General features: G+C 44.4%; 1 protein-coding gene across 6 annotated transcripts in view; it reads left to right on the forward strand.

Moving 5' to 3' along the window:
- Positions 1-17,800: 17,800 nt before the first annotated feature.
- The window catches only part of CRTAC1 (cartilage acidic protein 1), a 792,023-nt gene continuing 791,733 nt past the window's right edge, over positions 17,801-18,090 (forward strand). For all 6 annotated transcript variants that reach the window (XM_073552828.1, XM_073552833.1, XM_073552829.1 and 3 more), the window contains exon 1: positions 17,801-17,931. In XM_073552828.1, coding sequence (XP_073408929.1) covers positions 17,905-17,931 — 27 coding nt within the window. In that variant the 5' untranslated portion in view covers positions 17,801-17,904. The remainder of the gene's footprint in view (positions 17,932-18,090) is intronic.

Below are 18,090 nucleotides of genomic sequence, written 5' to 3' on the forward strand. Positions count from 1 at the left end.
ATCAAGGATTCAGACCTGGATATACCATCTCCAGGGCAGTGTGCAGGAACAGGACAAACCAGGAATCAAGGTAGGGACTTTGGTTCCAAAACATAGACAGGAGAGGTCCAGGGACACAGACACCAAACACACATGGCAAGGTTCAGGAACTCTGAGAGTAGCTCTGGCCCCACCCAGCAGGGCAGGGGAAGTTTATATAGGAGCTGCCCCTCAACAATTGGCTGGGGACAGCATTTCAAGTACACACACTAAACCTGATAAAAGTAGGGGAGGTGTGGCCACGCATGCCCTAAGCACACACAGAAACCATTGCATCACAGTCAGTGCAGGAATTGAGGCTAAGAGCACCTGGCAGCGTCTGCAAGCCCAAACACACGTGGAAAGTCATGCACCAGCTGCAAATGACCTCGCAACCCACGGACAGCTTCCACAGCGGTGACCAGGGACCGCACATGCAAATGGTCAAGCTGCAGAGCAAAGACCTAACAACACATGCACAGCTACGCAGCAGAGCAGGGAACTGAGCAGGCTCCATACAGGTAACAGCCAGCAGTATCCCAGCTCAATTAGGGGGAAAGGAGTAAGGGGTTAAAGCAAAGACATGCATTTTCACGCCAACCAAATACAGACAGAACGGCGTGACAGTTTTATGCAGGACGAATTGTTCTTTTGAACAACAACATTGGTTTCACCATATCGTGTACTGGAAAGTGGGAAAAAATTCCAAGAGCAGTGAAATTGGAATAAAAATGCAATCCCACAAATGTTTTTTTTTTTTTTTATTTACCATGTCCACTAAATCCTAAAACTGACCTGCCAATCCGCAGGTGCCAAATATCCCCCAGTTGATGAATTTCAGGTACACAGCTGAAAACTGTCACAAATTTGAAAGGGCTGTCCAAATTTTTGAGACTGAGTATCGACAGATTTGGAGCTGTTCTGGTGTCAAAAAGGGGTATGATGTACAGTATGTACCACCGTTCAAAAATGGGTGATTCTGAATAGGTTGGGGCATTTATAGGTGAACTAGGGCATTCCTGATTGGGATGGGGCTGAAGGTAACCATCCCTATAACCAAATGTATACCTTTCTGCGAGATAACTTGTGAAAGTATCTAAAAAAAAAATCCCTCCCATAGAGACTGCAAATACATTTCCGATTGTCTTGAGCCAGTAGTGGGAGATTTGAAGTGCTCAATGGTCCAAAAGGGGATGTTCTCCAGCACCAAAGGAGAGTAGTTAAAACTTAGCTTTCAATCATATAGGATAAAAAAAAATTGGCAGAATGTGCACATAGTAAAAAAAATAATAATGCTTATGCGTTTCGGGTAGAAAAACCCTTAAACTTGGCTTAGAAGGTTGCAATTTAGGGTTAAAGGGCGCTGTCCTTCTTATACAGTGATAATATTTTGCTAGGACATGCTCTCACTTTATGATTGATGCAGCAATCCTGAGAATGAAAGCAAAGCAGTGCTTGTCTTTTCCTGCAGAGCAGTGGTCTCAGCCATGCGGCTGTGCAGGAAACAGCAGGGCAGCCCCTATTAATAATAATAATCTTTATTTATATAGCGCCAACATATTCCGCAGCGCTTTACAGTTTAACAGTTTCAAAGCACAAGTCATAAGTAACAACATTAACAATACAATGAGGTGAGGGAGATACAAAGTACAGGTGTGTATTTACAATGATGTATTTGCAATGAAGGTCCAGCCATCTTGAGGGAGTGAAGGATGGATGGAGATAGTGAATGGGCTACGCACGCACACTTACACATAGAATGACTTTGATTAGTGAACGTGATAAGCCGCTCTGAACAAATGTGTTTTGAGGGAGCGCCTAAAACTATGCAAATTGTGGTTAGTCCTAATTTCTTGGGGTAGAGCATTCCAGAGGATAGGAGCAGCACAGGAGAAGTCTTGGAGTCGGGAGTGGGAGGTACGAATTAGTGCAGAGGTTAGTCGAAAGTCGTTTGCAGAGCGCAGCGATCGGCTAGGCCGATAGACAGAAATGAGGGAGGAGCTGTAGGGGGGTGCCGCACCGTGGAGAGCTTTGTGGGTGAGAACAAGTACTTTGAATTGGATCCTATAATGAATGGGCAGCCAATGTAAGGACTGGCAAAGAGCAGACGTGTCTGTGTACCGATTAGCCAGATGGACGACCCTGGCTGCTGCATTAAGTATGGACTGGAGAGGGGATAGTTGAGTGACGGGGAGGCCAATTAATAGAGCATTGCAGTAATCCAGGCGGGAGTGGATCAGTGCTACAGTGAGGGTTTTTGTTTTTTCCATGGTGAGAAAAGGGCAGATTCTAGAGATGTTCTTTAGGTGTAAGCGGCAAGAGCGGGCAAGAGATTATATATGGGATGTGAAGGAGAGATTGAGAGATTGGTGTCAAACATAACACCCGGACAGCGCGTCTGCTGCCGGGGTGTTGTTGTGGTACCACCCACGGAGAGGGAAATGTCATATTTAGGGAGGTTAGTAGACGGCGGGAGCAGAAGAAGTTCAGTTTTGGAGAGGTTGAGTTTCAGATAGAGAGTGGACATGATATTGGAGACTGCGGACAGATAGTCACTGGCATTCTGTAGTACAGAGGGGTAAGGTCGGGGGAAGACGTATATAGTTGTGTGTCATCAGCATAAAGATGGTACTGAAAGCCAAATCTGCTGATGGTCTGTCCAATTGGGGCTGTGTAGAGAGAGAAGAGAAGGGGGCCAAGGACTGAGCCCTGAGGTACCCCGACAGCAAGAGGAAGAGGAGATGAAGTGGAGCCAGAGAATAAAACACTGAAGGAGCGGTCAGAGAGATAGGAAGAGAACCAGGAGAGAGCAGTGTCCTTAATGCCTAGTGACTGGAGCCTAGAGAGTAGGAGATGGTGGTAAACAGTATCGAAAGCTGCAGATAGGTCAAGAAGAATGAGCAGAGAGTGGTCATCATTATGTTTTGCTGTCAGAAGGTCATTGGTCACTTTGATGAGTGCAGTTTCAGTCGAATGTAGGGGGCGGAAGCCGGACTGTGAAGGGTCTAGAATTGAGTGAGTGGAGAGGTAACGGGTAAGGCGGGAGTAAACTAGGTGCTCCAAAAGTTTAGAGATGAAGGGGAGATTGGAGACTTGTCTGTAGTTGTTTGTGCAGGATGGGTCGAGAGCGGGTTTCTCTCTCGACTGGAGAGAGAGACTGGAGGAGATGTGAGGGAATGGGGTCGGTAGTGCATGTAGTCAGACAAGAAGAAGAGAGGAGTCTGGAGACTTCTTCTTCTGTGATAGGATCAAATGTGGAAAGTGAGCCAGAGGAGATGCAGGAAGGGATGGGAATCACAGGACTTGGTGGTTGGGAGCAGATTTCCTGATGGATATTATCTATTTTTTCTGTAAAGTGGGAGGCCAGATCATCAGCACAAATGTCTGTGATAGGGGCTTGTGCTTTTGGCCTGAGAAGGGAGTGAAATGTGTCAAAAAGTGTCTTGGGGTTGTTGGCTAGTGAGGAGAACAGGGTGGTGAAGTAGGTCTGTTTGGCGAGGTGAAGGGCGGCATTATAGGTTCTTAACATAAATTTGAGGTGGATGAAATCTCCTAGAGCATCGCTGGAGAAGTTGAGTTTGCGATGTGAGCCAGGGTTGTTTTACTCTGTACTTGGAGGTTCTGAGGGTGAGGGGAGCTACTTGGTCAAGGGTGCTTCTAAGAGTGTCATTGTGGTGATGAACAGCCAGATTAGGACAGGAAAAGGAGGAGATTGGGGACAGTGATAAGTGTAGGGAGTCTGAAAGTGTCTGAGGGTTAATGGCTTGTAGATTTCTGACTGTGTGGTAGGTAGGAGTGAGCTGGGGTCTATTAAGTAATAAGTCCCCGCGCACAGGTGGTGGGAGCCCCGATGTGCAGGGAGGGGATGCAGCAAACACCAGCACTGCATCCCCTTTTACTCTCAGAAGGATCAGTGGGGTCCCAGATGCTCTGCTGCCACCAATCATTAAAGGGAATGTGTGATGAGAAATTGATCTACCATTAAAATCAGTTATATTATGTTAGATACATTTTTTAAAACTTTTTTTAAATTATTTTTCATATGACGATCTGTCTTAAAAATCTTAGAAATCTTGCAGTGTTCACACTGGTCACTGGGGATATTCTAGACTTGGACTTTCTGTGTTTATTTTTCAGGAAATCTACATGTGCATTAGCAACAATAGACTGACTCAGACCCTATCTTTTGTGCTAAAGCATCAGATGATGTCGTTAAGGAGGGAGGAGGAAGAGGTGAGCTGTGACCACCTAGAGTGAATGGTGGATTCTGTGTAGCTAGCTATGTATAGAGGGGTTACCTGCCATTGTAATCCTCCCTGTGATGATAATGAGACTCCTGAAAGGTTGTCTATTAAGAACAAGACATGAGTCTAAGACAGCCCCAATAGAAATTGTAATAGTAAAAAAAATGCCAAAATATTACAAAAATAACAGTTATTGTATTTTCTATATGATATGTTCCCTGTAAATGATGGCATATCCTATTGATATAGCAGCATGGTATACCACAAAGATTACAACGCAATGATTACAATCTGTAGAGGTGACGGTTAGATCCTTAGAGTCAGTCTAGCAGTAACTGTGTGTTATTAATTTCAATAGAGTTCTAAAGGGTTAAAGATTTTCTCAAGTTACAGGTGCCTGGAATAAGAAGTCTTACAAAAATACTGACATTATTTCCATATGTTTGGCCGAGTTTATTCTAATGCACATGGTGTTATTCTGGAATATTAAAGCACCTCACTGGGAACAGTTGTTTTTGCAAGGGCGATAGACACAGTGACTGCCACATCAGAGGAGCAGCCGGAGTGGAGGAAGCATACATTGCATAGGAGAGCTAAGGGTTCAGCAACATTATGGCTGCACAAGGGGCAAAAATGTGACACTGATCTGATGCAATGCACAATGCTACATGTACTGGAGACCAAGGAGTGTATCTCGGGGGGCAAGTGAGGTATTTACGCAAGGCGCAGCCAGCAGGATGGGGCAGTCGGGCATCTGAAACAGGTGGCATAAAGTGACTCCCAGGTGATGCCATTTTGCTGCACACCCCCCTGGGATTAGGATTCTCCATTCTCAAACTGGTCGCTGACTCATAGAACATGTTAAGCAACAACTCTCTACATTCAATTGTACTTGTGTCTTTGAGGCGTGAGTACAAATGACGCTCTGAGGTCAGTAGATCACGTTGCTGACGTCACTCCTATGCCGCAGAGGCAGTGGACAGTGGTGAGTTAGTAAGTAATCCAATGGACCTGAAGAAACAGGTGTGTTATTGATGAAAAGGGGTAACTAGTGAGGGGACAATATAAAGAGAAGTGGGAGGGGAAAGTATGGGGAGGAGTGTGCAGAGACATTATTGGGGAAAGTGAGGGGACAGAATAGATGGAAAGTGTGAAAGTATGTGGGGAAGGTGAAGGACCAGTATGGGGGAAAGTGTGAGGGGCAGTATGAGGGAGAAATGTGTAAGGGGACAGTATGGTTGGTGAATGTGTGAAGGGACAGTATGGGCAGGAGAAGTGTGGAGGGACAGTATAGAGGGGAAAAAAGTGTGATGGGGAAGTATGAGGGAACAGTGGGGTGACTTAGGAAGGGGCAAAGTATAGAGACTGGGCAGTATAGGAGCAACACAGTGTTAGGGGGCAGTGTGAAGAAGGGGCCTAGTCAGGGGCATAACTAGAACTGATTGGGCCCCATAGCAAACTTTTAAACGGGGCCCCCTCAAAGACACACCCCCTCAAAGACACACCCCCTTCAAGACATTCCCAGAGGTCCATGCGGCAGGCAGCTCTGCAGAGAGCTAATAGACAGCGAGGGCTCAGGGAAGGGGCGGGACTGAACTAGTCTGAAGCAATACACTCTGTGACTGGCTGCAGGCAGGGAGGCGGGCCCAATATGTGCTTCGCTCCACACAGCAGGCACAGAAATGCAGCGTAGGCTGCAAAATCATAGTGTACATTTTTTTCCGCCGGGGCCCCGGATCCCCTACACTACACGCATCGGGCCCCCAAGACAGCGTTGGCCACCCACAGCACCCGCCGGAGCGCCGCAGTAATGTACTTAATTAAATTGCACTACCGGGTAGCCAGCGCCAATCGGAGCCGGGGCCCCGGGCCCCTATATGGGCCGGGCCCCAAAGCAACCGCTTCGGCTGCTACCCAGTAGTTACGCCAGTGGGCCTAGTATAGAAAGGAGAAGACAGTGTGGAGGTCATGTACCATACAAGGGACAGTGTGGGGTTATTGTTTGTAAATGAAGCACAATGAGAAACAATCATTTATTCAGGGACACAACATTGAGCAGATATTTTTATTCAGAAGCATTGTAATCACACTATTATGTTTAAGGGCACTGCATCGGTATGTGCTAAAGAAGACAAAAGAAGATAGACGTCTGCAGAGATGAGATGTGGATGTGACAAGTTATGATGGCATCTGGATAAATTAGAGAAGGAAATAAAATGAATGACTCCAGAGACAATGTCACTTCTAAAGTACCTAGATGTATATTTGTGATACTAAGTTTGTCTCATGAGTACTGTGATTACTGTAGGTTCCACAGTTCGATGACGGCTGTTAATAACAACTCCCAGTATCTCATTACCATTGTCAAGGACATACAGGGATTTGTAGGCTCATGCAATACAATTGTATATTAGGTTGACATGACAGTGCAATTGATCACTGTACTAAGCTTGGTGCTGTATTTCTGTACTGATGGTGCTTTTGGTGCTGTATGCATGTAAAGATGGTGACTCTGGTGATGTATTCCTGTACAGCTGTTGGTTCTGGAGCTATATTCATGTGCTGATAGTGGTTCTGGTGTTGTATTCCTGTATTGATTATACATTGTATTTTTAGGAGCTTTAATTATAAAATTCAGCAATATATCATGCCAAATTCTAACAGCATGTAATATACTCACAGTCAAGATCCTGCTCTGCTTGCCAGTTCCAAAGGTCAATACATCATACTCATGCTCATGTGCTAACTAGCTTCTCTTCTTGCTCCTCTAAATCAAGCAGGGTTTTCTTTTTCCATTGAACATTGAGTATAGTATAGCAAGTAGCCGGTATATAAATGTGCAAATCACATATGAGCGGTTATATGATAACTACTCAAATCACTTAAGTGTGTATAGGAAGGGGTGCAAAACTTTATTCTTGCCCCAGGTGCAGGACAACCTAGATTTGCCATTGAAGACACCATAATGTGGAGGATGGCTGCTCTTCACAATGATTGCAGGGCAAAAAAAGCATATTTACATTACTTATGTATTTAGAAAGGATTACAACATACAAGACCCTCATACATTAATAAGGAAGGGAAGAGGCTAATAAGAGCGTTTTCCGCACTGCTAGAGCAATCAGTGATGGTTTCGGGAGCCATGTCATCTGCTGGTGTAGGTCCACTGTGTTTTATCAAGACCAAAGTCTGCGCAGCCGTCTAACAGGAAATTTTAGAGCACTTCATGGTTCCCTCTACCGACAAGCTTTTTGGAGATGAAAATTCCATTCTCCAGCAGGACTTGGCACCTGTTCTCACTTCCAAAAGTGCCAATACCTGGTTTACACACAACAGTATCACCTGCTTGATTGGCAGCAAACTCGCCTGACCTTAACCCTTCTCTATGGGGTATTGTCAAGAGGGAGATGAGAGACACCAGACCCAACAATGCAGACGAGCTGAAGGCTGCTATCAAAGCAACCTGGGCTTCCATAACCCCTCAGCAGCGCCATAGGCTGATCGCCTCCATGCCACCCACAGCACCCGCAGATGCAGTAATTGATGCAAAAAGGAGCCCCAACCAAGTATTGAGTGCATTTACTGAACATACAGCTCTGTAAAAAATTTAGAGGATACTTTCAAATGTTCAGTTTGTCTGATTTTTCTCTTTATAGGTATATTTTTGAGTAAAATGTAAATTGTTCTTTTAGTCTCCAAATTTCCAAGCAATAAATTTTGTATTTTTTTTTCTGACAAAGAAAAATGGTAAAAAAAACAGTGCTTTCAGACCTCAAATAATGCAAAAAAACAAGTTCATAGTCATTTAGAAATAACAATACTAATGATTTAACTCAGGAAGAGTTCAGAAATCAATATTTTGTGGAATAACCACGATATTTAATAACAGCTTTCATGCTTGCCACCAGTCTTTTACACTGCTTCTGGTGCAAAAATGTAAGCAGTTCTTCTTTGCTTGATGGCTTGTGACTATCCATCATCCTCTTGATTACATTCCAGAGGTTTTCAATGGGGTTCAGGTCTGGAGAATGGGCTGCCCATGACAGGGTTTTGATGTGGTGATCTCTTAATTTTACCTAGAGCTGTACATTTCAGTAGGCCAACATTTCAGATTTGAAAATAATTTTTCATGCTGGTGTTATAAAGTATTCAATGTCACGGTCACGAACCCATGACACGCGTGACCCTGGATACACCGCCTCCAGTAGGGCGAATTTAAATAATAAAGGGGAACCTGGGTAACATTAACAATGGTGGGCCCTGCGATAGGGAATAGGGATGTGGAGACCTCCTGTACTCCCCTGAGCCAGAGTCCCTGCATTCCTAACGTTCCCTATGCCGGTTCCGCACCGGGCGACACATAGGATACCTTTTAACCCTAGCTTGCCCTGACCTAAACCCTCACTAGGGAATTGGTCGGTGCGGAAACTAATCCCACCACTGCACTAAACACACACAAGGAAAGATGACAATACAGAGCCCACCACCTGCGTGCATCTTCTCCTCCACCCGGATCCATCACCATAACTGGATCCTTCACCATAGTGCAGCCTTGGAGCAGAGTCCACCACCAATTGCAGAAGTCGAGTAACAGAGTCCCAAAGATGAGTTCAGCTCCTGCCCAAAAAGTCAAGCATGCTTGAGTCCAGCTCTCAGCAACCAAGTCCCGCATGCTGAGTGCAACTCTCTCCATAGTCGTCACTCCACCAAGCCATGCAAGCACTTCCTGCCGACACCATGAACTGTGACTCCACCACGCCATGCCAGCCCTTCTTGCAGACCACCTAGCTGCCACTCGTCCCCTCTGGCTGGGCTGCGCAGGACTCATGTTCAGCTCCTTCCTCACCCAGGCTTGCTTCCCAAATGACGAACACAATATCACCAACAATCATCAAACCCACCTGAACTCTTGTAAAGAGCCTCACACCTGATTTATAATTACGTGCACTAAACCAAAGAAACTAAAGTGCACTACCACTCACCACCACCGGGGCAGCTTAGAATGAATGACACCACGTGTAATAATTCTAATGGCCACCGGGGGCAATCACATCACTTTGGCACTTAGCGAAAGGAAAAAAAGTTCACTTATCCATTTAAACTGGATCATGACATTCTAATTTACTGAGATAATGACTTCTGGGTTTTCATTGGCTGTAAGCCATAATCATCAACATTAACAGAAATAAACACGTGAAATAGATCACTCTGTAATGGCTCCATATAATATATGAGCTTCACTTTTTGTATTGAAAAACTGAAATAAATGATGATTTTCTAATTTTGTGAGATACGCCTTTAGAATTTTACAATTACTGCTTGCTGCTATTGAATGTAAACATTCTTGTCTTGATATTGCTCAACTCAGACTGGTATCTTCATGTTTGCACTCAATTTCTTTATTGCTCTGCTGCATATAATGTAAAAAAAAGCTATTTATTTATATAGTTTTAACTGGAAATCTCATACCATTTTGTGTATACAGCTCCTATGCAGACCTGTGTGTCTCCAGACTACAAACACATTGTATGTACAGTGCCTTGCGAAAGTATTCGGCCCCCTGGACCTTTTCAACCTTTTCCCATATATCATTCTTCAAACATAAAGATACCAAATGTAAATTTTTGGTGAAGAATCAACAACAAGTGGGACACAATTGTGAAGCTGAACGAAATTTATTGGTTATTTTAAATTTTTGTGGAAAGTCAAAAACTGAAAAGTGGGGCGTGCAATATTATTCGACCCCTTTACTTTCAGCGCAGCAAACTCACTCCAGAACTTCATTGTGGATCTCTGAATGCTCCAATGTTGTCCTAAATGCCTAATGATGATAAATATAATCCACCTGTGTGTAATCAAGTCTCTGTATAAATGAACCTGCTCTGTGATAGTCTCAGGGTTCTGTTTGATGCACAGAGAGCATCTTGAAGACCAAGGAATACAACAGGCAGGTCCGTGATACTTTTGTGGAGAAGTTTAAAGTCGGATTTGGATACAAAATGATTTCCAAAACTTTAAACATCCCAAGGAGCACTGTGCAAGCGATCATATTGAAATGGAAGGAGTATCATACCACTGCGAGACCCGGCCGTCCCTCTAAACTTTCATCTCAAACAAGGAGAAGACTGATCAGAGATGCAGCCAAGAGGCCTATGATCACTCTGGATGAACTGCAGAGATCTACAGCTGAGGTGGGACAGTCTGTCCATAGGACAACAATCAGTCGTACACTGCACAAATCTGGCCTTTATGGAAGAGTGGCAAGAAGAAAGCCATTTCTCAAAGATATCCATAAAAAGTGCTGTTTAAAGTTTGCAACAAGCCACCTGGGAGACACACCAAACATGTGGAAAAAGGTGCTCTGGTCAGATGAAACCAAAATTGAACTTTTTGGCAACAATGCCAAATGATATGTTTGGCGTAAAGGCAACACAGCTCATCACCCTGAACACAACATCCCCACTGTCAAATATGGTGGTGACAGCATCATGGTTTGGGGCTGCTTTTCTTCAGCAGGGACAGGGAAGATGGTTAAAATTGATGGGAAGATGGATGGAGCCAATTACAGGACCATTCTTGATGAAAACCTGTTAGAGTCTACAAAAGACCTGAGACTGGGACGGAGATTTATCTTCCAACAAGACAATGATCCCAAACATAAAGCAAAATCTACAATGGAATGGCTCACAAATAAACGTATCCAGGTGTTAGAATGGCCAAGTCAAAGTCCAGACCTGAATCCAATCGAGAATCTGTGGAAAGAACTGAAAACTGCTGTTCACAAACGATCTCCATCAAACCTCACTGAGCTCAAGCTGTTTGCCAAGGAAGAATGGGCAAGAATTTCAGTCTCTCGATGTACAAAACTGACAGAGACATACCCCAAGCGACTTGCAACTGTAATCGCAGCAAAAGGTGGCGCAACAAAGTATTAAGTTAAAGGGGCCGAATAATATTGCACGCCCCACTTTTCAGTTTTTGACTTTTCACAAAAATTTCATATAACCAATACATTTCATTCAACTTCACAATTGTGTCCCACTTGTTGTTGATTCTTCACCAAAAATTTACATTTGGTATCTTTATGTTTGAAGCATGATATGTGGGAAAAGGTTGAAAAGTTCCTGGGGGCCGAATACTTTCCCAAGGCACTGTAGTGTACAAATGCTTCTATCTGTTGAAAGAGAGTATGGATGAAATTCACTACTTTATAAATGAAGGTTGAATATAAACCTAACATCCTACCTTGACTATTAGTCATTAGATTAGTAGTAGTGTTGATCGAGCAATGAAATGCTCGACTGTTCGGCACTTGAATCCAGCATGTCGAATGCTCGGACATGCGCGACTTGAGTAGCGAGCATAAAGGAAGTTAATGGCAAACTCAAGCATTTTTCCAGAGGACGGAAAAACTCTCTCCCTCTCAATGCTCGACTGAGTATCGAACAGTGCCGAGCACGCTCACCCATCACTAATTAGTAGGACTGTCCAACATGTGAAACATGGACTGTGCTCGAAGAGCAAGACCTGGCCGACCATGGGGGTCTTAATAAGAGCTAAATGTCTCAAAGGCGTATATGGCGCAGTTATCTTAGGTTGGAAGACATTGGGGGACAAAGTTGTTGAGTGATCTCTTCTGATTCAGGCATGGTCCTTGTTTCACAGACACGTGAAAAGGGCCTGACCCATGCAAAGATAGCCAGGAGCCATCACTCAATTTTTTTCTTAATCACCTTGCTTCATAAAGGACTTGTCCAGGACTTTAATATTCTTAGAATAGGTCATCGCTATAAGATGGTCCAATACTCGACAACCCTACCAATTAACTTTTGGCAGACCACGTGGCGTCCGGAAGAGTACAAAGAGTACGGAGTCAGAACGGCACAGCTCCATACACTTTGCACACAACTCCATAATTTTCAGATATTACAGCGCAGGTCACATTCACTTCAATAGGAGATGAGCAACAGTAACTACAACCTCCCCTGCATGGTGTACGGAGCTGGTGTACTTCCGATCACCACCGGACCTGCTGACAACTCAGCGGAGGGGCGCCGGCCGGGTGTCAGAACCCTTGAGGATAGGCCATCAATATAAGAGTGCTGGACAACCCCTTTAATCACCGTCCTCACTAGGAAAGTGTCTGATACATGAACGGGGTTTGTTTTCTTTTGCAGCCTATTTTTGAGACAAGAAATAAGTTCACAACGACATAAGCAACTTTTTTTTTTTTCACAGGATCTATCAGCATTAGTTTTGCTGCAGGATCACGGATCCATTTTTTTTTATAGGATCAGTCATTTTTTTTCTCTTTCATTTAAGTCCAGGGGTAATGAATCATTAAAAATAAAAAAAAACTGGCACAAACCTATAAATTCATCATTCTGTCTTTATTCAGCTGGGAAATAAAAAACAGACTGCCATTGAGCTCTCGCTGAATATTCTCCATATGTGTTCTCTATCTACACAATTAAAAGAAACAGAAAATGCCATTCGGTGTAAAAAAAAATAAAAAAAGTAAAAAAGTTTATATATTTTATTTCAATTTTCAGCAGAAATTGTCATACATCACATAGTCTTCGAGACATTAATAGGCGCTCAGTCACAGTGACGGTACTTTGTCTAGATTTAATTAAAAAAGTCTTCCCACATTACTCTTGGTTGCAGACATCTGTACCCAAGACAGATAAGGCTGCGTTCACATCACGTTTGAGCCGTCCTTCGAGGGTATACATTTGGAGAACTTCCATATCTATAACACTGTATAGACATATTAGGCCTCATTTTATGAAAAACTGTCTTGGTAGCCCATAGCAACCAATCAGAGCTCAGCTTTCATTTCAGAAACAGCTCTTGAAAAATAAAAGCTGTGCTGTGATTGGTTGCTATGGGCAATACAGGCAGTTTCACTATTAGGGCTCATACTCACTTGCGAGAGATTCGCATGATTCTCGTGCGAGTCTCTTGCATGAAAACCTGCCACTGCCGCCGGCACTGGGCCTGGAGCTTGCGGCTGCATGTATTTCTATGCAGCCGCACACTCCGGTCCCAGTGCCAGCGGCAGTGCCGGGTTTTCATGCAATCGTGCGAGTCTCTCGCAAGTGAGTATGAGCCTGTAGGCCAAGGTTACACTCGCGTGAGTCTCTCGCATCAATACCCAGCACTGCCTCTTCTCCCACTCTTGACACACTGATAGCAACACCGCAGAAGAAATGCTAGTCTAAGGGGGTCAGATTCCTTGTAGCAATGCTCGGACCTGACACCCATAATGTGGTGGTGCACCATCTTGCTGGAAAAACTCAGGGAACGTGCCATCTTCAGTGCATAAAGAGGGAAACACATCAGCATGGAGCAATTTCAGATATCCAGTGGCATTGAAGTTTCCATTGATGAAGAATGGACCCACTATCTTTGTACCCCATATACCACACCATACCATCAATTATGGGTGTCAGGTCCTAGCATTCCTACATGAAAGTTTCCTGGAAACTGTTGAATGGCCACCAAGGTCTCCCAATTTGACCCCCTTAGACTTTTATCTTTGGGGTCATCTGAAGGTAATTGTCTATGCTGTGACGTACGAGATGTGCAGCATCTGAAACAACGGATACTAGAAGCCTGTCCTAGCATGTCTTCTGCGGTGTTGCTATCAGTGTGCCAAGAGTGGGAGAAGAGGGTTGCATTGACAATCCAACACAGTGGGCAGCACATTGAACACATTTTATAAGTGGTCATAAACTTGTAAATAACTCATGAAAGAATAAAGTTACGTTAAAAACAAGCACAGCATTGTTTTTGTTGTGAAATTCTCAATAAGTTTGATGTGTCGCATGACCCTCTTCCCATTGGAAAAAATAAAGTTGGATCCAAAATGGTCAACTTCAAAATGGCCGCCATGGTCACCACCCATCTTGAAGTTCCCCCCTCCCATATACTAATGTGCCACAAACAGGAAGCTGATATCACCAACCATTCCAATTTTATTTAGGTGTATCCATATAAATGACCCACCCTGTACATATCGTCTAAACTATATACCGTACACTATGAAAATATAGAGAACTCACCAGTCTGTCTCCTTCTCTTCTGTTCCTCCAGATCACCCCAGGGTTAAGGACCTTGGATCATGTGGCTATTATGTCACCAGAGGTTCTTATACCCTCCAACCCTTGAAAAATGCAGTAAGTGTCATGATCCAGCGTGGATCTGACAGATTAAATGGATAAGTGAACTTTTTTCCCTTTGGATAGGTGCCAAAGTGATGTGATTGCCCCCCGGTGTCCATTAGAACTATTACATGTGGTGTTGTTCATTCTAAGTTGCCACGATGGTGGTGAGTGGTAGTGCACTTTAGTTTCTTTGGTTTAGTGGGCGTAATTATAAATCAGGTTTGAGGCTCTATAAAAGAGAGCCAGGTGTATTTGATGACTGTTGGTGATATTGTGTTCGTCATTTGGGAAGCAGGCCTGAGTGATGAAGGAGCTGAACATGAGTCCTGCGCAGCCCAGCCAGAGGGGACGAGAGGCAGCTAGGTGGTCTGCAAGAAGGGCTGGCATGGCGTGGTGGAGTCACAGTTTATGGTGTCGGCAGGAAGTGCTTGCATGGCTTGGTGGAGTGACGACTATGGAGAAAGTTGCACTCAGCATGCGGGACTTGGTTGCTGAGAGCTGGACTCAAGCATGCTTGACTATTTGGGCAGGAGCTGAACTCATCTTTGGGACTCTGTAACTAGACAGCTGCAATTGGTTGTGGACTCTGCTCCAAGGCTGCACTATGGTGATGGATCCGGGTGGAGAAGAAGATGCACGCAGGTGGTGGGCTCTGTTGCTAGGAGCGTACACAACAGAGCAAAGCTAAGTGGTGTTTCCCCTGTATTGTCATTTTCCCTCATGTGTGTTTAGTGCAGTGGTGGGATTAGTTTCCGCACCTACCAATTCCCTAGTGAGGGTTTAGGTTTAGGGCGAGCTAGGGTTTTTAGGTTCCTGTGCGTCGCCCGGTGCGCACCTGGCATAGGGAACGTTAGGAGTGCAGGGACACTGGCTCAGGGGAATTCAGGAGGTCTCCACTTCCCTATTCCCTATTGCAGGGCCCACCATTGTTAATGTTACCCAGGTTTCCCCTTTATTATTTAAATTCGCCTTACTGGAGGCGGGGTTTCCAGACTACTGTATGTATAACGTGCAATACCTAAATTCGCCAGTTGGAGGCGGTGTATCCAGCTGCACGTCCTATTATTTAAATTCGCCCAACTGGAGGCGGTGTATCCAGGGTCACGTGTCATATGGGTTCACCTTGCGGTACTCGCTGCGTCCAGACATACGTGACCGTGACAGTAAGTCAGGGCTGGCATTATTATTGTACTGTCTAGTTCAGACTGGCTGGTCTACCAAACCTGCAGCTGTGTACTCCGATTTGCTCCTACCCTCCATAGCCCTACTGGTAGGGAATTTATATTGTGAGCCCCGATGGGGACAGTGATGACATTGTCTGTAAAGTGCTGTGGACTAGGATGGCGCTATATAAATAACACATAATAAATAAATAGCTGTGTATAGTCTTGCAGGTTGCACCTTTGGGACTTCTGGCAATTGTCTTGTCTGGTTGTCCCTCCCCTGGATATCCCCCTGCAAGATGCTGTACTTTTCTGTATGGTATGAGGTATAGTGCATCATGGAGGTCTTAAAAAAACAGAATATTATCATAGCTTTAAAAATATTCTATAAAAATCATAAATCTAAATACTTATATAATATGAATCACACCTATGGGAGATAAAGTAGGGATCATGAGGATAGGTACTTTGACAATTGGAAACATTTTCTAGGGAACAGCAAACGTTGGCACTCAAGCTGCTGTAAAACTACAGATTCGGGCTATGTGCACACATGCGGAATTCCCGCAGATTTAATGCGTTTTTGCCGCATTTTTTAGCCGCAAAAACGCATAAAATAAGCAACCCATTGAATTCAATGGCATTCCGCACATGCTGTGCTAATGCTGCTTATTTTTGCGTGGTAAAATCGCATGGTGGAAAAATACGCAGCAGGCTCATTCTTTTTGCGGAATCGCGTGAATTCCGCACACATAGGAATGCATTGTTCCGCTTACTTTCCACATGTGGCTGTGCCCAGCATGCGCAAAGTAAGTGGAAAATGTGCGGATGGTACCCACGGTCCGGAGGAGAGGAGACTGTCCTCCAGGCTCTGGGTACCATATCCCTGTAAAAAGAAAATAACTAAAATAAAAAATCGTGATATTCTCACCTTCCGGGATCCCCTGCAGCATTCCAGATCCTCGTGATGCTCCCGGCGAGTCCCGTTCCCAGTGATGCCTTGCGACAATGACCTGTGATGACGTAGCGGTCTCACGTGATGCTACGGGGTCATTGTCGCAAGGCATCGCTGAGAACGGGACTCGCCAGGAGCATCACGAGGATCTGGAATGCTGCAGGGGATCCCGGAAGGTGAGAATATCACGATTTTTTATTATCTTTTACATCATATCTTTTACTACTGATGCCGCATAGGCAGCCTCAATAGTAAAAAGTTGGTCACACTCGTCAAACACTATGTTTGACGAGTGTGACCAACCTGTCAATCAGTTCTCCAAGCGATGCTACAGATAGCTGGGAAAACAATAGCATTCTGCAAGCTAATTACGCTCGCAAAACGCTAGTTTTTTGCGGGAATTACGCATACGGATTTCTCACGTATTTCCCGAGTCAGGGAGTTGAGGAATTGCCGCTGAAATTTCAGCGGCAATTCGAAACGTGTGCACATAGCCTCAAAGTCAGAAAACTGTGGACAGGTAGTAGATAGCACACCATTATTAAGACCTAACAGGCAAGTAAGGGTTAACGTCCTGCATGTATTGTTAGCATGGAGATGATTTGGTCATTTTAGGGTGGAGAGATATATCCAGTGAATGAAGATTTGGACCTTCACATGTCAGGAGGTGTAAAAAAACAAAAAGCAAACATGCAATGCAGGACTAAGGGGACAAAAAAAAAAAAGCAAAATCCTTCTTGGAGCGAAGGAGCTGCACTTTCCAACCTGCAAGCTGCTGATCTGATCTCCCTACAAAACAGCAAGGAGGGAGTCACACATGACTGCATCCCAATGATGAGAAAACATTCATAAAATCCTCTTCTTTTTTTCTTTTGCTCTCTATCCCTCCTACCTAATGTCTCCCCAAAGCTCCAATCCCACCCAATAAAAGTGCAGGCTCCTTCCCTGCTGCATCCTTCCAAGAAGAGGTCGCCTGAGCCCCCCTTGAAGGTTATGACAATCCCTGCTGGATGTGCAATAAAAGATTTTAAGGAATATAAGGCTCCAATATTTATTTATTTATTTTTTTTGCTTTTCATTGATCTGCTGCTGCCTGAGAATCCACTGCAATTTCCAGTTGTAAATCACAGCACACAGGGATGGGTCACTCCTTCCTTGCCTTCTCATTGGTCGCCCATTTCCTCTCATTAGAATATGGCCTCCCTGATTGGTCAGATGGGTTATACAAGACTTTACATAAGCTGCTTGGCTGCTGCTCTTCCTTGAGTTGTGTAAAGCACAAGAGAGAGGTGTAAGGTGGCCAATGCACAGAGGAAACTTGGGAACTCTTCTTGCCAATCCAGCTGTAGAGGAGGATGCTGCAGGCACAGGTCTTCACATCAGTAAGTACAGACATCCAACCATCTAAAAAAAAAAGGAGGGGGTGGGGTGCAGGTTTAGGTCAACCATGGAAGTGAAGGGGTTAATGTATGCTTGCAACAATTCTAGCAATGATTTTGCAACGGTCTTGGTTTGCAACAATTCTAGCAACGATCTGGGTT

The sequence above is a fragment of the Dendrobates tinctorius genome, unplaced genomic scaffold, assembly GCF_039654945.1.
Source record: "Dendrobates tinctorius isolate UK_male_01 unplaced genomic scaffold, ASM3965494v1 ptg000196l, whole genome shotgun sequence".
In the NCBI taxonomy this organism is placed as follows: domain Eukaryota; kingdom Metazoa; phylum Chordata; class Amphibia; order Anura; family Dendrobatidae; genus Dendrobates; species Dendrobates tinctorius.